At 39.8% G+C, this 23,100-nt stretch overlaps 1 protein-coding gene across 19 annotated transcripts in view; it reads right to left on the reverse strand.

Moving 5' to 3' along the window:
* CPEB3 (cytoplasmic polyadenylation element binding protein 3) overlaps positions 1 to 23,100 on the reverse strand; it is a 185,438-nt gene that overhangs the window by 7,526 nt on the left and 154,812 nt on the right. For 18 of the 19 annotated variants that reach the window (XR_002123583.1, XM_019639029.1, XM_019639033.1 and 15 more), the window contains one exon: positions 18,461 to 18,642. Coding sequence is in view for 18 of the 19 variants with exons in the window: in XM_019639029.1 (XP_019494574.1) it covers positions 18,461 to 18,642 (182 nt within the window). In the remaining variant the exon portion in view is untranslated. Of the gene's footprint in view, positions 1 to 18,460; positions 18,643 to 23,100 lie in introns of those variants that run through there. The other variant, XM_019639034.1, reaches the window with a different exon arrangement.

Raw genomic sequence — 23,100 nt, forward strand, 5'->3', positions numbered from 1 at the left:
CCAGGCCGTCACAGCGCGCCCAGATGTGCTCAGTGTCGATGGCCTCTGCACTGACCGCCAGGCTCCAGGCCTCCAATTGTCTATTACTATGCTCCTCTCCTGGCCAAAGCCATTCAGATTCTCCACTGCCTACAGGACGAAACCCAGCTGCCTTCGTATGTATAATAGGGTACTTCCTGTCCACTATGGCTCAGTTATAAGCCAGACACTTCATGATTTGCCCCAATCTCTCCCAACTAATTCCCAGCTCAAACTCTACTTCCATGTTCTTCCCACCTTAATGCTCTCCTTTAACACTCAGCCCATTCAACAATTTCATGTACCCAATGAGGCCCAATCTTTCTTAACATAAAATTAACAATTTTAAAGTGAACAATTCAATGACATTTAAAACATTCACAATGTTGTACAACCACCACCTACCTTACCTCTATCTAGTTCCCAAACATTTCATCACCCCAAAAGGAAACCCTGTACCCACTAAGCAGTTACTCACCCCACCTCTCCCTCCCGAGCCCCTGGCAACCACCAATCTGCTTTTTGTCTCTAAGGATTTACCTATTCTGAATATTTTCTGTAAATGGAATCTTAGAACGTGTGACCTTTCATGTCTGGCTTCTTTCACGTATCAAAATGTCTTGACGTTCATCCGTGTTACAGTATTTTCTTCCTTTTTATGACTGAATACTATTCCATTGTATGTGTATGTGTATGTATGTATATCCCACATTTGTTTATCCCTTCATTTGTGAATGGACATTTGGCTACTGTGAATGGTTCTGCTAGGAACATATGTGTACATACATTTGTTTGGATGCCTGTTTTCAATTCTTTTGAGTATAGTCCTAGGAGTAGAATTGCTGGGGCGTACAGAAATTCTATGTTTAGCATTTTGAAGAACAGCCGAATTGTTTTCCACTGAGGCTGTGCCATTCTTTATTCCCACCAGCAATGTACCAGGGTTCCAATTTCTCTCTCTATGCAGCAATACTTGCTGTTTCCCATTTTTGTGATCACAGCCATCGTAGTGGGTGTGAAGAGGTACCTCGTTGTGGTTTTGGTTTGCATTTGCCTACTGACTAATGACACTGAGCATCTTTTCATGTGCTTGTTGGCCATTTGTGTATCTTCTTTGGAGAAATGGTCCTTTGACCATTTTTTAAATTGGATTGTTTGTTTTTTTGTTGTTGAGTTGTATGAGTTCTATATATATATATATATATATATATATATATATATATATATATATATATATATGCCAGATACTAGATTTTTATCAACATAAGATTTGCAAATACTTTCTCGTATTTTGTAGGTTATATTTCACTTCCTTGTTAATGCCCACTGACACACAAACGTTTTTAATTTTGATGAGGTACAGTTTATCTATGCTTTTCTTCTGTTGCTCCTCCTTTTGATGTCAGGTCTAAGAATCCACTGCCAAATCCAAGGTCATAAAGATTTATCCCTATGTTTCTTCTAAGAATTTTATGGTTTTAGCTCCCGTAGGTAGGTAGGTTAATTTTGAGTCAGTTTTGTACAGAGTGTGAGGCACATCATTCTTGTGTGTGTGGACACCAGCTGCCCCAGCACCACTGCTGGGAGAGACTCCTCTTTACCTACTGCAGGTCTTGGCAACCTTGTCAGAAATCAGTGAGAGGCCCAGTCTTCCTTAACTATTTCTGTCCCACAAGGATCTATTCCTTCCTCCTTTGTACTTAACACTCCGTATTGCTCATGTGGCATTTCCTACTACAGTCCTGCCTTGGTCAGCATCTCTCCTTAGCTTCAAGCAACCTGAGGACAGAGTCCTAGAGTAAGACAGAACAGAGGTACATCTGGGAAGAGTGTGGTCTGTAGAGATTATAGACAACTAGGGGAAGGGAGCTATTGGTTAATGAGTGTATCTAACCTGGCCTCATCTTGTGCATCTGAAGGCCAAAGAGGAGCCAAATGGGGGACTGAATCCCGTGCCCTGAGGCTGCAGGGCTACTGGCAGAAGCAGGGCTCGCAGGGGCAGGGGCCTGGCAGCAGCCTGCGTTTCCACCTTCAGCCTGTGAGAGGGCTGCTTTGCTTCTATCAACAGGCAGGTGCCTATACTCAGGGTGCTCCAGCAACCAACGCTGAGCCCCAATAAGCCTGGATGGGGGGATCCAGCAGTCAGAGGAGGATTGGTCTGAACAAACAGAACTCACTCTCAGCAAAAAAAGCTGCTGGGGGAGAAAAACAATAGCCATTTATAATATCTACAAATATGAAAAGAGCACTTGAGATTCAAGTCTAGTACAAAGGGGAGTTCCTGGTAACATTTTTAAAAAAACAATTACTTTTGTTTAGGTATAAAAACAGTATTGTGGCTATGTGGGTGTTTTTTTTTTTTAAATTTACCTCAGGTTTTTTTTAAGAGCTTTATTTTTTAAATTGAGGTTAAAGTCATAAAAAATTAACCATTTTAAAGTGAACAATCCAGGGGTGTTTAATACACTCACAATGTTGTGTAACCACCACCTCTATCTAGTTCCATAAGATTTTCATCACCACAAAAGGAAACCCTGTACTCCCAGTTGTTGTTTTTTTTTAAATTAAAGTTTATTGGGGCCCAATTTTGTTTTTTAAAGAACTCTTTTTTTAGAGATATTACTGAATTATTTAACTGAATTATTTCAGGATGAAATAACACGATGTGTAGGATCTGCTTCAAAATAATCTGGGGTGAGGGTGGGAGAGTGAGTAGGTAACTATTGAAACTGGATGATAGGAACACCGTATGTCCATAATTGTAATTGGATGATGAGGCTCACTATACTAATCTCTATACTTTTGTATATATTCAAACTTTTGTATTATCAAGAAGCTAAAATATCTAAACTGTGACTTTTTGACTAGTGAAGCGATCAGGTGAATTGAAGAACGGATATCACTGTTGAGGTCCAGTTTTGTGGCCTAGAAGATCAGGTGGCAGAAATATTTCACAGCTCTAGAAAAAAATAATTTTGAAAAGTAAACTGAGGAAAGATAACAAATTTTAGAATAGATCCAGGAGAACCTAATATACAAATCACTAAAGTTCTGGAAGAAGAAAAAAGAAATGAGGAAAGGCAATAAGCGGACAAAAGTCCTGAAACTGCATAACAAAAATACCACCAGGTCCAGTCTAGACTGATAAGGAAAAAAAAGAAAAACAAACAAACATACCACCAGGCATATCCTGGTAAATCGCTAGGCAAAATTTCTGTACTCCAAAGGTAAAGAGAAACTGTTACATGCTTCCAAGTGAAAAGAGCTAGTTACTATCTCCTGCAAAGGGAAGAAAGAAACGAACTGACATAGGACACTAGAAGCTAGAACACCAAAGAATACTACCTATTAGGCTGAGAGAAAAGGACATGATCCAAAAATCCTGTGTCTACTCAAGACATCATTTCTCTGTCAAGGCTTGTAAGAAAACTAGTAGCTTTGTGCTACTCTAGCAATAAAAATCGAGAAAATATTCTATTTACAATTGTAGCAAAAATTATAAATTACTCGGAATGAACCAAATTATAAAGACATAGGACCTACATGCAGAACTATTTAAATGTAAAAATAAAAAAAGAAAATAATCTTAAAAGAAACCCAACTAGGTCTATATGTACAAATTAAAGGCAAAGTAGACCTTTTTTATAAGGACTAGAGTCCTAGAAGCTTCAGAAGGAAATAAATCTTAGACTACATAAAAATAAAATACATTTAAATGACAAAAGACATCATGAAAAAAGTCAGTAGACAGTGATGGATGGATTTGGAAAAAATTTACAGGTTAGTATTTATACTACACAAAGACCTCTTAAAAGCTAGCAAGAAAAAGACCTAAGAATATAAGACATATAAGAATTCATAGGTGGGCCGGCTGAGTGGCACGGTGGTTAAGAGCTGGCTTGGGATGCCAGCTCTGAGCAGCATGGCCCCGGTTCGGACCACATATGAGGGCCAGTGACACTGCCCTTTACAGCTAAGACGCTGAACAACAGCCCAACCTGGAGCTGGGCTGCCTTGAGTCGCTGTCGTAGGCTGCAGCCCCTGCTGCAGTGGATTGCCATGGGTTACCATGCGTAGCCAGCAGCCAGCGTGAGCGCCGTCCAGAAGCCAGCGACTGATCTGCCTCGCCCGGGAAGAGCACAATAATGGTGCCAACTTGGGCCAGTGAAGCAACATCCTCCACAACTAGACTGAAGAACAAAAGGACAACAACTTGTCTGTTCCCCTTTCCCTGATTCCCCAATAAAAAATAAAAAAAAGAATTCATAGGCAATCCACATGAAAAGGTTTTCACATTTGTTAGTAGTCAGGAAAAAGAAAATTAATATTGCCTTAGTCTCACAGACTGGCAAACACTTAAAAGAGGTGATGATTACTTATCATTTGCTGATAGAAATGTGAATTGCTACATTAAACAAAATCAAATTCTTAAATTAAAAATACATATATTTTTTGACCCAATAATCCTACTGTAGGTTGTTAATACTGTAATCCCAGTGCTTGGAAATATAATCACCAGAAGTGAGTTTACACGTAAAGTAAATTTATTAAAGAATTGCCCATAATGACAAAAAACTAGAAACAAAGCGAATGTCCACCTATAGGTAAATAGCTGAATAAAATGTGGTACATCTAACCCCATGGAGTACCTTGCAGTCAAGAAAAAGGCGAAATTCGTGTTCCGCCAGTGGATTGGAAAGAGTTCCTACAGCATGGGGATGTTAAGAGCAAGTGGAATGATGGCTACAAATACCTATTGCAAATTGTAAAACACTGAACAAACAAACGTAATGTCAAGTAATACATTTGTTCTGATACTTGGAAATGTAATAGGAATAAAGCTGCCCCTCCCTGTCTATTCAGGCTTTCCCCTGAGCTGGGCAACAGTGTTCCTCACCAGCTGAGGGACTCTGTGGAATCTGGTCAACAGATCAGCAGGTAAGTCATGAAGCACCCTGTGCCGCCTCTAGGCCAGAGGTGCTCAGTGAGGCCTTGTTTAGGCAGCTTCCTTAGGGAATAACGAATTCTTCATAAGTTACTTTGCCAGAGAGAAGATGTTTTTACTTTTTGGTGCTAAAACGTCTTGAATTTTGATTGTTTTAAACGGAAATCTTCCTTAAATGTAATATTTACTCTGCCCTTTCTTAAGCAAGGGATGTTATGAATGCCTTTTATAGTTGTGCCAGGTAATACAATGCAGTGGACAGTTTTCACTTTTTGCTGTCACCCCCTTCAAAATCTGTCTGTCTGCTGCCTTCTAATAATACCTTTCAACGATGCTTTATAAATCTGCAACTACCTATTATTTTAAATTGGAATGAAAAACTAGATAACCAAGTTTGCTAAGACTTGCACATTAAATGCCAGTAATCAGAGTCAGTAAGATTCTGAATAAAGACAAAAAAGTAAAGGATGGGGCTTTTGGATTGCTACTGGGCTCTCAGAGGCTTTTCCTGGCTCCTTCCAGATGCATGAGGGGCACTCTTTCCTGCAAAGCTGCTTCCAGCAACCTCCATGCAGGATGTTGATCCAAAGAGTAGAGGTGCCCGAAAGATAAGACATACACCACGACCCAAAATGGCTACCGCACATCTCAGAGGGCAACAGCCAGGCAGTATTTTTGATAATTTAAATCAACAAAGAGAAGTAGCTTCATGAAGGACATTGCTAGTTACGTGGTCAAATGGATTCACTCGTTTGACTAATATTTATGGAGTGCCTATTTCTAGTAAGCCACCATAATAAAAACTGAAATACAATGGAGAACAAGACGTAGTTCTACCCTAAAATGATTTATGGTCTATCTGAGAGTGTCTTACAGGCACTCCCAAACCACTTGTTTTCTCCATATCCTAATGCCATCTGTATGTGATGTTTTACTTGACTATCCAGATTAATTCCATTTTTTCCCAATACACAAATAAATAACTGTTAACCACCTAAATCACCTGCAGTGTCATTAAGCTATGATATTTTGGAGACACCAGCCTATTAGGATCACATTACTGATCTACACTTCCATTAAAGTCCAAATACTAGAGCCCGACACAGAGCCAGTCTTCACCACATGGACCCTCTGCTTCAGAGGGATGTGCAGGCCCAGAAGATGAAAACTTCCTACAGAGGCACTTGGATTCCCACCACACACTTAATGGAGACAGCCATGCCCAAGGATGCTGAGGACTGTGTGTAACTGTTACAAGCTGGTAACCACTAAGGATAGGAGGCTGATGAGGAATCCCAGACAAGTGGTTGTAAGAAGATGAATAAAGGGAATCATATATTTGCAATGACACAAAGAGAAAGCCATACGTTAACAATCTGTTCTCAATGCTGACATTGTTTCGTTTCTAACAAGCTAGAGAAAATATTTCTGTCGGCAGTCATGTTGACATCAGTCAGCAAAATAACCTCCCAAAGTAAATAAAGCAATGACTAAATAGCTCTCCGTGGAGACAGGAGATACCCAGGGACACCATAAAGTCTTCACGGGTCCAGAATTCCCTCTCCTTGGGCCTGAAAGGTTGTAGTAATGAGAAGAGAGGCATAAGCCAAGGTCAGGCTCATGAATTATGTACTAAAAGGTTATATAAAGAACACTAAAGACAGGTCCCTGCTCCAGTGTGCCTGTTGGTGACAGAAAAAAAACAAATTAAGCCTGTCAGATATCTAACCACCCCAGGGCAGGTGAGGTATGTTTATAGGCAGCTGGAAATTGAATAGAAACAAGGATTTCAGATAATGGAGTCGGGGTGGACAAACTGGAGAAAGAAGCCATGTCAAGAGGTGTAGTTTAGTGGGAATAAATGTAAAGACTTGCCCAGAAGACAGGTAGGCCATTTCTTCTCATCTGGAGCAACATACTTCCTGGAAAAATTTTATTTGGTCTGCTCACAGCTTTTAAACAATGCGCCTCTAATCTTCTTGTCATGTGTCACAGAGTACATCTATCCTAAAAACCATAGCAACCTTGTTACCATCCCCACTAAACATGGTGGTTTTATAGTTGCTAACATAGGTTGCCTTCCGGCAGCCAATACTAAAAATATTTAAATATAAAATTTTTAGTTTTTCAACTGACTATGAGCTGGAATCCTGCTATTTAGAAAGCAGACGACCAAAGCCTAGGAAACTAAAGCAGCAACGTGAAAAATAACTTTTCCTTAGCAACAAAGTTATCTGCAACCTTCCAGATTTAGAAAATTCAGTTATTAAATTTAGAAGCAACGTGGGGTAGATTAAAAAACACATAGGAGAAATGGTTTGGATTTTATTTTCTTTTTACCTTTCCAAGGATGGGACTTAGCATTTTTCCTGTTTTCAAGTGCTAGGGGAAGAAAGGCTTAAAGAACACATTGTGCCTCTCCCACAGCTGAGAACCTGCTTGGTACACTGATGTTGACACCTGTGCCATCTGCTGATGGAGCACAGAGAGGTCTGTGAGTGCTCCGATAGGTCTTAAGATAACATATGTAAGGGGCCCTGACAGTGTCCTGCACAATTCCTCGAGTCAACGTTAGTCTGGCTTCCTTCCATGATACTCGGGAATGGGGCTGGAGGTGGGGATGTAAATCAGCCCCCAAATAGTTTCTAATAGCAGATGAGCGAGTCCCGTGAAAAATGAAGGCTAAGAAATCATTAAACATCTGTGACATGCATCACTGCATGGCAACACGCTCCCGCCCCCACCTCCAGAGTGTAGAAGGGCAGAGCCCTGGTTCTATTAAATGGCTGTGTCACACCCTCGCAGGCCTCAGTTTCCTCTACCCTGAATGGTTTGGACCAGCTCTTCCAAACAAGAATAAGCATTCACTAAGAAACTGCTAATTGACTGATACCCCCTCCTTCTGGGGTTAAAGAACTTGAATGTCTTACTGAGACAGCTACTTTAAAAGAGGGTGATGGTCTTTTTTTCATTAGTAATCCCATAAGCAGCCTCTATACTCTAATGAGCAGGAAAGAACATTTAGTCACTCTAAGGAATTTTCATATTAAAAATTATCACAATTCCAGGAGAGAAGACATGAAGAGAGAGAACAGGGCAGACAGAAGAGGTCAAAGGTCAAGATGGGGAAGGAGACAGGACAAAACGTTTCCATGCCATTTAGAGAAAAGGAATCTTTCTCTCTCTCTTTCGATGACCCAAACTCCATTTCAAAAACTATTTCTAGTCAAAGGTTCTAAGACTCCCAGTGCTTCAAAATCAGCTCAGGTAGGATTAATTCCGACAATATTTGAATTCACTTCTGGATGTTTCCTCTCAAAGGGTCAAATCAAACACAGCCACAGCTGCAGCTGGGAAGCTTTCAAGCCAGATCAAGGCAGGTGCCAGTGACAGCGGCAAAATGAAGGCTGGGTTGTAGGAGGTTCCAAGACTCAGGCTAGCAGCACAAAATCTGGGAACAGGTCATCAGAACCCCCACTTCTTTTGTGATTGAATCATCTTATATATTCCAGCTGCAGCCAGGGACAAAGGGTAGAATTATCAGCACTTCTGTTCGTAAGTTACTGGGTCGCATTCATCTTCATGCAGGCTGAAAATATAAAGCCTGTGGTAGTCTTTAGCTAAAATTCAGGCCTAATATGTTTCCAGTGAAGAGAGAAAAAAAGATTAAATATTTAAAGTACTCGAAGTGCTTGCAAAGAAAGGTGCAATGGATAACATCTCATTAAATTAAAAAATGGGTTATTCTAAAGAGTATGCTATTTAAAGCAAATATTATGTGCCATGGCTTCGCTGTCACAATGTTCCTTAAATAGAAGTATCAGAAAGCCCCAAATGAGCTAACTGAAAGTCAGTCTCTCCGGTCCTATGCATTAAACTAAAACTGAGTCAAGGAAATATTATTTGTCAATAGCAGATTGATTTCAAAACTCTTTTCCCTTCTTATATAGAGACTGATGTGTTAGAAAGAGACAATAGATAATCTTTCTATAAATACTGAAGAGAATTTCAATTACATCTTTAATGCCCCCCCACCACTGTGGATATGCACAGTGGTGCATAGCCCTGCCTCACCTCAACCCTCTGTACATAGAAAATACACACCCAGCAATTCCACTTCTGGGTTTTTACTCAAAAGAATTGAAATCAGGATCTTGAAGAGATATTTTAACTATTGTGTTCATTGCAGTATTATTCACAATAGCCAAGATTTTCAGACAACCTAAATACCCACTGACAGATGAAGGGATAAAGAAAATGTGGTATATGCATACAATGATAGAATATTATTCAGCCTTGAAAAAGAAGGAAATTCTGTCACATGCGACAACACAGATGAACTTCAAGGACATTATGCTAAGTGAAATAAGCCAGTCACAGAAGGACACATTCTGCATGATTCCACTTACATGAGAAAGTAGTCCAACTCATAGAAAGCAGCAAGTAGACTGGTGGTTGCCAGGGGTTGGGGGGCAGGGCGAAGCAGGGAGCTACTGTTGAAAGGTTATAAAGTTTCAGTCATGCAAGATGAACAAGTTCCAGGGTCTGTACATCATTGTGCTTATAGTTATAGTTAATAATACTATACTGTACACTTCAACATTTGTAAAGAGGGCGGATTTCATGTGTTTTTTTCCACCACAGTACGAAAAAGAAAAGAAAATGTATGATGGGTGGGGCACACTTGGAAAAAAGCAACCGAGGAAGGGAAAACCAGTCAGCTGCTCACTGAACTTCTGAATTGGAGCATGAAAGAAGAAAAGAAGCTGGAAACAGTCTTTTCTCAACTGGGCTCCTTAGAACATTATTCCCAAGAGATGGTGCATTTTAGAAAAGTTCATGATCAAAAAAATTTGTGAAAAATTGCAGTGTCTCCTTCTTGGATCTTCATAATGAAGATTAGTGTACAAAAGATTCTAAGAAGCCCTAGAATAAAGCAACCTACTTAACTTTCTTGAGCATTTTCCAAACTGATTTGACTTAGAAAAAAGATTTTTTTTATAGAATAGATATTAAAATTCCAAGAGACTCATGCTTTATGAGGAAAGATTTAGGAAATGGTGGTTTAGGGGCCCTAATTTTAGAGACGGATGGATCCCCGCCTACTGAGAGCTCCTCCTCCTAGTTAAAAAACTGAAATAACCAACCAACTTTATCCTTGTCTTGCCTGAAATATTTAACTCCTTTTATCATGTGGAATTTCAATTAGACTGTCTCATAAGCATCTTCCAAAAGGGCTCAAATATTAGCCATTCACGGTTTCACGTAAATCAATATGCTATCAGTGCCACTGTGTACTGACAGAGTACTTTATGGCTTGCAAAAGCATTTTCATTAACACATGTACGCACACATCCTTTCTTCAAGCTACATAATAGGTGGTATAGTTAAGACTAAACTCTAGATTGGCAGATGCTAGTTTAGTACTCTTTAACTAGTAAAAAGGTCTCTATGGGCTGAGTTGTCAGACTATAACCAATGTTTACCATATGATGCATATCAAGTTATAAACATCTGACTTACAAATTTCTAGGGGACAACATGACCAAGTTGTGCTAAACAATAGTTGTGTGTGTGTGTGGAAGGCCCCTCAAATTTTTATAAAGAAATTGTTCGTATCAGTCAAGTCCTATGTTTTTGTCAGACTAAAGGAGACTCAACGGATTCTACCCTTACACATCTTCTCAGAACCACGCAGAGCAGACAAAAGGGTAGACAAATGGCCATATGAAAAGATTATGCATTTTTCTAATGATCTCATTTTTCACACTACAAAAATCTCTCATATGTAAGTGACCTAGACTTGAGTTATAAAGAAAACTGGATTTAGCAGAGCTTTCACATCTTAAGTGTTAATTTGGCATCACTTCTAAAAATACCATTAAAACAGACAGAATGAGTACAGGTGCCCTCTTTTGCCCTCTTTGTATTTAAATACTTTAAGCTGTTCCAGTTTGTTTTTTTTTGTTTTTTTACAGAAACACTGTTCAAAGGAATATAAGCAAAATTTAATCCTAACCTTCTACTGAATTTCAGGTTCAAAATCTTTTCATCAGAGAAAAAATACTGGTAAAAACACCTTTTCTAGACTAAAGGAAAAAAAAAAACTCCTTTCATTCTTTAAATGGAAAATGCATCCAGGTGTTTATATCTATAAAAAGAACTTAAGAATCTCTCTACATGTGTCTTGACTAATATCCAAGTAGCACATTTGTAGATTGGCACCTACATTAATTTCCTTCTTTTCTTTTTTTTTTAGTGTTAGCTTCAATGATTTCATTATCCTTATATTAAGGATTCCTAGTGGAACTGAGTAGGCACTTTCAGAGGACAAAAAGAGTCAACAATTAGCCTTGGACATATGGTTGAACAGCACAATTTAAATGGGCCAGGCTCTGCAATGCAATCAACATCTGTACAGCCTAATAACTTTCTAAAGTGCTTCTTCATCTATTATTGTCTATCTGTGCAGTAAACCCTAAGATAGTTAGGCTGGTGTTCTTACTACTACGCGACAAGAAAATCAAGCCTCTAAGAGATTAAGTAATTTCCCAAGGTCATATCATGCCTGGGAGAAGAGCTAGGAGTGTAGCTCAGCTCTCCCAGTTCCCAAGCCAGGACACTTTTTCCACTGTAGCCATGGTTTTCTGTGGAGAGGAGAGGAGTGCGTGTGAGATGTAACCCCTCCTTAGATACTTATGGTCACACCGCATGCATAAATGCCCACCCTACTAGTGCTCTAGGGGGCCTCTGTTATCCGTGAGATTGTATCACATGCCTCATGTATGTCAAGGCAGAAGAAACGCTGAGAACCACTGTGCTGGGTGTTAATACAACCTTGATATTGTCAACATGGGAACAAATGACCAATTGGCTGATAACTGGTGAATATTAGCCATAAGATATGTATAATGCAAGCCTTACAGGATTTATTTCAAGATGTTAACAATTTTTCCTTGGAAGTAAACACTGAGGCAGGAATTGCATTTGTGTCATTTATTTTTTTATTTTCCCCACTCCTCGGGTCATTTATAATAACAATGTTCTGTAACAAGGGCCATTATGACATTAAAAATGCCAAATATTTTCAGTAATGTTATATATAAAAATTTACACACACACACACACTGGGGGTGCCTAAAAATGTACACATTTTAAGAGATTTTATCTATGTATTATTATACTTTTCAAAGTTGAATTACGGTTAGCAATGTGTAGTATGATGTTTGCTCAAAAGATGGCATTGGGCTGGCCAAGTGGCTCAGTTGGTTAAGAGCTCGCTCAAGAGTGTGAGCTCTGAGTAACAGCAGTTCAAGTCCCAGCCCGAGCTGAGCAGCTGCTGAGCTGCCAACAGGTGGCAGGATGGCTCAGCTAAAAAACAAAACAAAACAAAACAAAAACCAAACAAACAAACAAAAAAAGATGGCATTAATCAAATGAATGCTAGCATCATTCATTGTATTATAATTTTAATACAGTTTTTTCCTTTCTTAAAATGTGTATACATTTTTTGGGGTACTCTGTGTGTGTGTGTGTGTGTGTGTGTGTGTGTGTGTGTGTATCACTAAATGTTATACTTATCTATGTAAATCCAGTAGAGTTGCATTGGCTCACACTGATTTGAAAAAGGTTTTACAGGAAGCCAATATAAAAAAAGTGAAAATCGAAAGCAAAACTGGAAATAAAGTACAGGAAAATTTCCAGCTCATTTAGTTAATGCTCAAAACGATGTACAGACACATTAGAAAATGCTGATAACAAACTCCAGATGTATACCTGTTCTGTGCAGAATATGTTCATCTGAAAAGTTACGTGAAATATTGAAACATACATAAAACTCACTAAGGGACCTAAAATCTCACTCAGGGGTTCCTAGCCTAGGTCTGTGGGCAAAGGACTTCATGAAAGAAGCAGGTCTGTAGAAACATTAGACCCTGAATGGGGAGCAAAATTCAGGGATTTCCACGAGCAGAGGCAGCTCTGTCCTTAATTGACAGATATCTTAGGAGTCTCCAAACCTCTCTTAGATTCTCCTGTGTTGCAAAATAAAGGGTGTTGGACCAGCTCATGCCTCAGGATAAGTCCAGCTTTAATGTACTATAAGTGTCAAAGAACACTTTCTGATATTCTAAACAGCAAAACCTAAATTTCTTTATTACTTGAGTGTTCTTAACCAGGAAGAAAAGGAAAGCTGTGCAAAGTGCCTTCTGGTGAACAGTTGGATACGCCAAAGGTTGGTATATAAGGGCTTCATCTGGGCCACCTCTCAAATAATCAGTATTCATTCAAGAACTCATTCATCCCTCCAGAAATGAATCATTAATGTGTACCTACTATGTGTCAAGTATTTAGTAGCTAAAATGAAAGACATATAATCATTGGCCTCATGGATTGTACAGTCTAACAGGGTAAAGGACACTAAACCAAGCATTATTTCATTACAGAGTTGCTTTAATGACAAAGGAATGGTAGATGATATGAAAATGATCTATGGGGGAGATATAAGCTCCACTGAAGAAGATTCCTAAAAACATCACAATTAAGATGAGATCTGAAAGAAACGTGGGTACTAGGCAGGCAGACAGCGGAAACAGTATGTATAATGACCCTGAAAAGCAGAGAAAAAGGCCAGTTGTAACTGATTCAAGATGAGGAAGGGAGAGCTAATGCAGGAGAAGCATGTCGTACATGAAGGGTCATGTAGGCAATGTTAATTAAGAATTCTGACCTTTATCCTAAGGGCAGGATAAAAAGGTTTAAAAGCTTTAAACATAATCAAAACGATTAAAAGGAGGAAGACATTGACATTATGAGTTTTAAAAGATTACTCTGGTTTTTACATAAAGAATGAATTAGGGATAGGCTAAAGTTGAATTGGGGAGACCATTGGGGAAACAACTCTAGATGTCTAGGTGGCAGATGAGAGATGAGAGTGACTCACTTCAGCATCCTCGATAAACGTCCATGGTTGCTTCCAGTCTTTGCTCTCCCATTTATCATCCTAATTTATTCTACATATTTATCAAGTGTCACCCATGTGGCAAGCACTCCCATTTAGACCTCTGGGCAGAGGTGGTCCAATCAAGATCATCGCAGCTCTGTAAGGAACTACCATTAAGAGCCCCTCCCACCTCTGTTAGTCCTTCCATTGCTAGACAGACCATGGCAAAAAGTTTGTTGATATGTAGGTGGATCAGCTCACTCCAACAAGTCAGATATTTGTGGGGGACCCTAATTACAGCTATTGCAGGGGTCAGAAGTTTGCCCCAATAGCCTGGGCTACCTTGCTCCTGTGACTTCAAAGAATATTGGTAAAATAAGTAGGATCCTCTCCCTATAGTGAATTGAGTAAAATTATGCAGAATAAATGCAGCCTCCTCACTTCCCCTGGAGTTATTGTTCAACTGATCATCTTATTACAGAATTCAAGGCTGTACATTCAAATACCTTTCCATATGTTCTAAAATGGACTGTGGTGATGGTGGTGGAACTATGTAAATATGCTAAGTTACTACTGAATTATACACTTTAAATTGGTGATTTGTATGGTATGGGAATTATAGATCTCAATAAAGCTGTTACCAAAATAAAAAAACAAAAACAAAAACACCCCACCTCTTCCTTAAAGACAATGACATAATGGATGAGTGAAATGACAGCAGAGATGAAAGTACCAAAGTTTCAGGGTTGACAGTTCCTATAAATGTTGCATATTGACATATCTTATTTTATATTCATAAAGCCAAAATGTCTCTAAAATGGTAAGAAGAAATCAAATATACAATGGTTGCATTTTCCCCATAAACCACTCCATCTAAATCTTAGCTAAAGAGCAGTGATAATAATAATAATAATAATAATAATAATAATAATAATAATGATAATAAAATACAAAAACATATAAACTCTCTAAAGAGATGTTTTTTTTGGAAAAAACTTGGTTGGATACAAAGAGGTAAAGGAAATATACTAGTCAAATTCTTCATGTAACTCCCACAGTTCACCTGAGAGCACACGCCTCAGACAGTTCTAGAACTTCCACGGTTCCAGGCACTGCTGTGCTGCATGGCCCTCTCCTACTCTCCATAGAGGGCAAACAGTGAAAGGTGTAAGGGCTGTAAAGAGGAAGCAAGTGGCCTTAAAATTCCATCTACAGTTTTTTTTTTTTAATTCACTGATTCCACCGACTCTGCATTTATAATGATGCAGACAGCAAAGGAGGCTCCTCTGACCAGAAAAGTAATGAAGGCTGATGCTATTTAAGAGTCAAAGTCTTGATTTAAAGGCAACTCTAGGCTAACGCTCAAAGGAAGGAGAAAAAGAGTGTAGCACCTTGGAATTTGCAATAGCAAGGAAAAAGGATTGTGGGCAAAGGTGAACACCTGCCCTTAGCTTTTAGGACAGCAAGTTTCAAAATCTTAGCTAAGAGATGAATACTAAAATCCGGGAGGGATTATTCAGGCAGAAGGTTGCGCTTAATGACAGAAACTCTCTGTAGACAATCAAGAACAGAGCACCTGAGAAAGAAAAAGGGCATTACCTAAGGAAATACTAATGTGCTTATATATGTTGGGAGCTCTCTGGAAAGCTCAAATTTAAGCTGTAGGAGAAAGATAAGTAAAAATGAAACTAGGAATGAACCTTAAAAAGCACCTATGAAGGGTACAGTTAACAGAGGCTCAAAATGCCAGAGATGACAAAATAAGGTATTGTTGGCTATGTTCAAGCAAGAAGAAATTAAGAAGAGGACAGAATAAAGTTTGGGGAAGGAAGTGTAATGTTCATAGAATATTGAAAATGGAGCCCAACTCAAGATGGAAGCTGGCTTCCATCTTTCATAAAAAAAAAAAACCCCAAAAAACCCCCTAAAAAACCCCACAACAAAACTGTCTCCATATTGGTCAGAGCAAACAAAGAGTATGAAGATGGAAAAGGAGAGGGGAGGGACTCTGCCACTTTCAATGATTTCCAATTCTCCCACTTTGATGACACTCATCCCAGGGTACTGAAGGAACAGACAGGTCCCTTTTTGACACTACGAGGCTGGAGGTGGCATTCTTGTGACCACAACAGTCCCACTATGCATGTGTAAGTGTGTTACATTATATATACTGCTTTCTTGTTTAATGGCTCTTCTGGGCTTCTCAATAATATTGTGGAATACATAAGGCTATTCATACTGCCCTCATTTATTATACACTGAAGCTCAGAATTTAAGTGACCTGCCCAGTCACATAGCCCATGGGGAACAAAACCAGCTCTAGACCCAGCAATCTGACCTTGGCCCAGTGCTCTTTTCACTAACCAGTGTACCTTTTCGCTACAAAAATTCGTAATATTAATGACATCAGTATTAAGTGCATTTGTAGCAAGATGAATACTGTTAACCAGCAAGTGATAGTTATTCATCTACCCAACTGCCATACAACTCCGGCTGTTCAATCCTCAAATCCCATTTAATCCTCAGACCGTCCCCTGGAGGGAGTTGCAGATGAGGACTGGAGGCTCCTGGCATTAACTGATTTGCTTAGGTTCACCAGTGGCTGGTGTGGCAGAGGTTTAAATGTACTGCAATCTGTTCGAACTCCAAACTCCATACTCTTCCCATTACAACTGGCTGCTACCCTAAATGTTAATCAAGGACTACTCTAACATATGGAAAGCATGGTTACCCCAAATATAGTGGGTAGAAAACAGTCAGTCAGTGGCTTTCCTGAGTTAATGTTCCAAATACACTTTCATAGCATGGCCTATGATTATGCTAACAAAAGCAAAGGCACTTCTCTCTCTTTTGACTTAGTTTTAAGGCTTGTGGGAAGAAATACTAAGGGTCTGAGCACAGCAGATGTGAGAGTAGGGGTAGGCAACAAAACAAATAGTATCTGAATTCACTGTGATTCTTAAAGAGGCTCAAAATTACCATAACTCCCGGGGTACTTCCCTCTGCTAAAGCATTGGCCAGGAGATTGTTAGGGTGGGAGCAAAAGGAAGATAGAAGCATGAGGAAATGGAAACTTCTTTTATCACTTCTAGGACCTACCTCCTGTACAATCCAAAGTTCTGGCTTCAGAGGGGAACAAAGAAAGCTACTTCCATACAGATGAGAGCGTAAGTCTCTTCAAGGTTAAGTGTGCTGCTGGGGGTCACTGATGATGGGGGTGGTCGCAGTCTTAAAGGAATGCAATCTGGTGTCTCAGACTCACAAATGTAACAGGCAGAAGCCAAGTCCACCACACAAGCAGCAGTAGTTAAGAGAACCCTTCAAGTAGCACCATGTGTCAATTTGACAAAGGTTTATCGAGGAATGGAGTCAAATCTTTATCATCCCTTTGAGTTTCCATTAATTCAAAAAGTGTTTTGAAATTCTTAAAAAGAATTATTTTACTCATCTTAATCAGAAAACAAACCAACACTACTTACTTTTAATAAGCTAAGTGATGTAGCAAATAGATTGTTTATTTTAAGCCCTGGCTTTTATAATTTGATCAGATGTATGTCTTAATAAAAATATAATCTTGCTGAATATAAAAAAGTCCATCACTAATTGATACTTCACCTCCTAAGAAACTGAAATTAAGCCTGCTATACAAAAATAGTCAAAGTTGATCACAGAGTATAAGTTTTGCCATAGAACATATTTACTACTTTATTTATTCTAGTCCAGTGTGTCCCCCAAGAACATTTTTTGCTGGAAACGATAAGGCCCCTGTACAACTGCATCAGGAAACGGTCCAGACTTGATGCTATTCTCCTACTTCCTCTTTTAATCTATTAACATCGGTCCCAGAGGAACACCTACCACCTTCTAGCCACACCCCCAAGCTTCCAAGCAGTGGCAAGGCTGAGATTTGAGGGATTTAAACCTGTGTCTGTCCACAAAACAAAATGAGCACACCAACCCCTACAATTCTACCTCGGGTCCCCTTCTGAGATCAGAGGTAGGAAAACAGAATGTCTCCAGTGGCCAGGCAGTAACACCAATGGGCAGAGGCAGGTAATGCAGATGTGTGATATGAGCAGAACTACAGGGAGGTGGAGAGGGGACTGAGGGGACAGCAGCTATTTGGTTCCAATGGTTGCTACTACGTGTGACCTTGGCAATTTTAAGAGACTTCAGAACTTCAAAATTTTATGTTGACTCCTGAACATTAACATTAAATGCTAGTCCAAGTTTGTTTGTTTTAAAGACACCAGATGGGTCAAATAGGTCACCAGCTCTCCACCCTCATTAATACAGTGCTGGCATCATCTTTTGAACAGCACTGGTTGGTATGCTAAATTCTGCAGGGTTATTTTCATAAGTGTAACATTGCCCTGGGGATGAGTGAGGCAGGAGGCTTATTAACGCCTTCAATACCAAGGGAGCTCTCATTTTCAGGCCGCCAGAGGGACTCATGTACTAACACCATGTACAGTAGAGCTGCTTACTTACGATCACGAGGCGCTTTGCTTCTCAGGGACCCACAGAACATACTTCGTCTCTTTTCAGCTGCTTACCCGTTTGTCAATGTCGTTGTGTTGGAGCTGCACAAAGCGAGCGCTGATGGCTGCGATGTAGCTCTGCTGATTGGAGAACGCCACGCGGCCGGCGCCTTTCGGGTACTTCAGCTCCGGGTCTGTATCAATGCCAGCGTAGCAGACACCACCATACAGACGGTCCATGATCATGGCCAGTTCAACTGCAAGAAAATAGACACAACTCTATATAAATTTTCAGAAGGCACTCTTGCCCAGGAGAGAAAAGAACTATGTAAGGATCATGCAGGATAATGTGAAAAAAGGAAAACCCATGTTAAGCATCATGAATAATGTCCACATCAGTCTTACAACTCAGGTAAGATATGTAAAATAAAATGAAAAAAAATTAAGAATTTGCGCACACACACACACACACACACACACACATACACACACACAAATTTATATAATCAGAACTTCAGCAACAGTATAAAAGAAATGATCAATCGGTAATCCTCTTTTCTAATTCCTAACTGCTTAGTCTATTGGGGAAGGCCTTGGGTAGGCAAAGCATTTCACAGTGCCCTAACAAGTTAATAAGAAACAGCCCTACTTACTGCCCTCTAAGGCTGAAACTAATTACTAGAGTCACACTGTTATAGTTAAAATTAAGCTATAGAAAGAATTAACTCCTCGTTTTAGCTAGAAGCAATACATTTACAGCCTTAAAGTAAACCTCTACAATTAAAAAGAAAGACTTTTCGAGTATATTCTATCCCAACTGAGAAATCTCCACACTAACCTCCCATACTAAATTCTAAGTGGTAATATTAGTAATGATAATAGCAGCAACGAACATTTATTGAGCACTTACAATGTGCCAGGAAACACTAAGGTGCTCCAGAGGCAGTAAAAACATACCTATCCTGCATCCTGCCGTAAACCCAGAGGTCTGGTCTGCAGTCCTTGCCACATTTTTTCTAAATATACCTTTATATTGGTATATTTACAAAATTTGTACAGAAAGCATTTGGAAATCAAGCCATTCCAAAGGTCTGATATTCTAAAATTATCTTCACCATAAAGGTACCATGGAGAGAAATGTAGCAGTTACTCACCTGGATCCAAATTGCCTGAAGGTAATTGTTTACTTGATACTGGATGGCACCTCCTCCAGGTATGACCATTCCTTTTAGGCCATTCACATGGTTTAAATCCAAAAGACTTAGCCCTATCCCTGGGGAATGACCCAAGCACCCACTTCCATCAAACACCTACACATGGTATTTGGAAAGGAGAAGGTAGCAAAGGCAGGTGAGGACCTGGGCCCCAGCCGTGTGCAAAGACCATCACACAGGAGAGCCCACTGGAGTCAGTGTCTGGGGAGAAGAAAAGCAGCATGACCTGGCGGGGCAGAGGAAGAACTCTGTAGCAGATATGAGGGCTGAAGGGGTGGAATGGTATATTTTCATTCATGCGCCAGATTTTCAGGAGCAGAAGGAAAGCCAAGTACGACTGGCTTCCTGTAGCATGAGGCAGCATGGAAAGCTCTGTTGCCATGACAGAAAGGCTGCCTTTCTACTAACTTTTTCAAAATTTCTCCCCATACCAGACTGCCTAATATTGGTGACTATTTTCTAAGTGCCTGTTTTTAATAGGAAGAATGACCTGCAACCAACAGGTAGCTCTCAGAAGGTGAGAAAAGTAGCTATCAATCACTAAGCCAAAGAATGTGTGCCATTAAAGATAGAACAGCAGAAAGCTATTCCAGTTATCCCATTATGATCAGAATTACAGAGTCATACCAGCCAAGGGGCCATTACTGATGAGCGCTCATTACTGACTGCAGTCTTGAGGCAGGATCCAGGAACCACGTTCATTCAAATAATGCAATAAGAATGGTGCACATACCCTGAATATCAGAGTGCAGTGGGTCCTTCATCACAGCCAACTCTGATGGCTTCAGGACCTACCTCCTCACATGGCTAATGTTATTCCAGTCAGAGACCAAGAAACTGAAGGTAGAATTGATTGTAGTCATTAATGAATTTCCCCTTTTAGTAAAATAAGTAACCTCAGGGCCTGGAAATTAAATGCTAGTTTCCAAAGACCTGTCTTCCTCCGGAATAGAATGAGAGAGTAAACATTCCCTTAGCCTGGTGAATGGCCAGGGGAAGAATGCTAGAGAGGGACTGAGTGACACTTGTCTTCCACCCTTGGGAAGAACTCAAGAAAGTATCTGATTTAGAAAGAAGGTATACCAGCTGTAAGCTTGAAACTCTAGCTGAGGAGGAGACTTATATAACCACAGGTTCTTCTATAGCATAATGGTCATAAAGGAATCTTAGGGATCCTCAGATGCTAGAGAAAGTGCTTTCCATAAGCACGAAAAGTCCATTACTTCGTAAATCTAGCTGCTGAAAAAATCATCTTCATGTGCCAAAGATTAGGTCATGACTGATGTTGCTGGCAGTTAAGTTATTTTGATAGGAAACAGAAACCCTCTCTCGCTTATGCTTTTTATGAAAATTAATTATAAATAAATCATTTCCACTTATAAGCTTATATACAATCATTTTCTTGGCCACCAAAAAGTCTGCAGACATTTGAACCAACGAAATCTCACTTAAGTGAAGGACAATTCATTGAGAACCTAGAAACAACCAAAGAGACTAAAGAACGTTTTTTTGGGGGAAGAGTGTGAAGATTTCCTCTCTCGCTTTCTATCCTAACCTGCATTTTTAACTACCAAAGATCTAATAATATAATCACCCTTGAAGAAAAGTAAATAATGGTCAAACAACTGCTGTTTGCATTTGGTCCTTGACTCAATCAGCAAGTCCTCACCAAAGACACACTTCCTGTAGGCTAAGCTCACGCACCAGAGGGATGTCATTTAAGTACTAAACAGTTTCTAACTATTGAGAAAAGTGATCATTTGGTAAAAACAGCTTTAGGGGAAAAAAGTAACTTAACTGACACACTACATAGATTACTAACAGAAACACAGAACAAGCCTTCCTCAAATCCTATAAATTTTCAATCTGAAAAAAAAAAACTTACATAGAGAATAGAGATTTACCTACAGATGTCAGAATGTACAACTACTTTTAGAGACTAGGTTTTAAAGGATTCTTTAGAATGAGTATCATCAGTTACTATAGAAAAGTTCCATATAAAGTCCCATCCTCTGATGGGGTAAGGAGAAGCTGAGCCAAGAAGAGGGCTACCATTTTGACCACTTGGGAGGAGAGAAAAATAGGAGAGAGGCAGCAAGGATGTGGCAAAAGTCAACTGAAACCTTCATGGGTTTATCTGTATCTTGTGATCTCATCTCTGCTCATGAAATGTGAGCCCTTGATTAAGGATGTATCTTATCTGGAAAATACTAAGCCTATGACAGTGAATCCTCATTCTAAATCATTCTCTGTAGAGGGCAAGGACAGTGTAGCTTCCAGAAGCAGGGTCTTAACATTTAACCCAAGGAAGATGAGGCTACTGGAGCAGGGCAGACAGGTGGAGGCTGAAATTCAGACAGATGGAGGTGACACCAGGCACAGAGTCCACAAGAAAGTCAGGAGTCTCCAAACCACTTTTTATTTTTTCCTTCCTATCTAGAGTGTTCACAGGGTCTGTCTGGTCACCACAGGGGTAAGAAACCAGCCTATATCCAAGTGCATTATGCATTTTGGAGAAGATGCTCTGTGCTCCTAAGACAACTCAAGTCATCCCATGAACCACTCTTTCATAATAATAGCTCAACACCCACACACTGCCCTTGTGATGAGCTTCACTGTGCCACATACTGGGGAGGGAAGCAAGAATACTGCAGCTGTGTGTAGCAGACAGCATTCTCATAAACTGCTCTGGGGTGTGGTGACTGTGCCTCTGAAGTTGAATCTGAACCCTAATTGTGATTCCTTGGATTTGCTCTTGATTCTTCACAGAGCCCTGAAAGGGACTTTAGTTTACCAGAGAGGAAATCATGATGACTCCCCTATCCTGCCCCACCCCAGGGTCCTGTTCCTAACATTCAATTAGACTTCAAAGCCAGCCATAAGGCAATGTTTAAGTCTGAGCTACTATGAAAACCAAAGGGAGGAGAGCAGGAACGAGGATTCCCGAGGGAAATACCAACACATTCCTCTTTCCAGATTCTAAATTGTGAATCTAGATGCCACATTTCTTCTCTTTGGAAATAAGAACAAAGTAGACAGGACAGAGGCATAAGGCACCTCAGGATGATGAAGAGATCTGGACTTCTGAAAAGAAAGGAAGATTCGAGTTGAAGGTGGACTTTCTAGGTTTACCACAATTGCCAAGTTGGTTCACAAGGGCAGTTCACACATCGTAAGTGCAGGAAATGTGCTCATAAGCTTCCACTCTGCATCAGATGTTGGAAGGTTATGAATATTTTCAAATAAATGGTATGAACAACCAATTAAGTCTGAGAAATAGTGTATTTAACTTGATTAAAATCAGTCTGGTACCAACTTGACTGTTACTACTGTTACAGAGACAACATCTCAGATCTCGCTTTGATAAAGCAGCTTCCTCATGTGCAAAGAGCCCCAAACTTGACATCTGGAGATCTGAGTTTGAATCTTGACTTTCTTACTTATGGTGACCTTGGCTGATCACCCCCTTTGAACTCTGCTTCCTTATCTCTAAAATGAATT

The sequence above is a fragment of the Hipposideros armiger genome, unplaced genomic scaffold (genome assembly GCF_001890085.2).
Source record: "Hipposideros armiger isolate ML-2016 unplaced genomic scaffold, ASM189008v1 scaffold_42, whole genome shotgun sequence".
Taxonomy (NCBI): domain Eukaryota; kingdom Metazoa; phylum Chordata; class Mammalia; order Chiroptera; family Hipposideridae; genus Hipposideros; species Hipposideros armiger.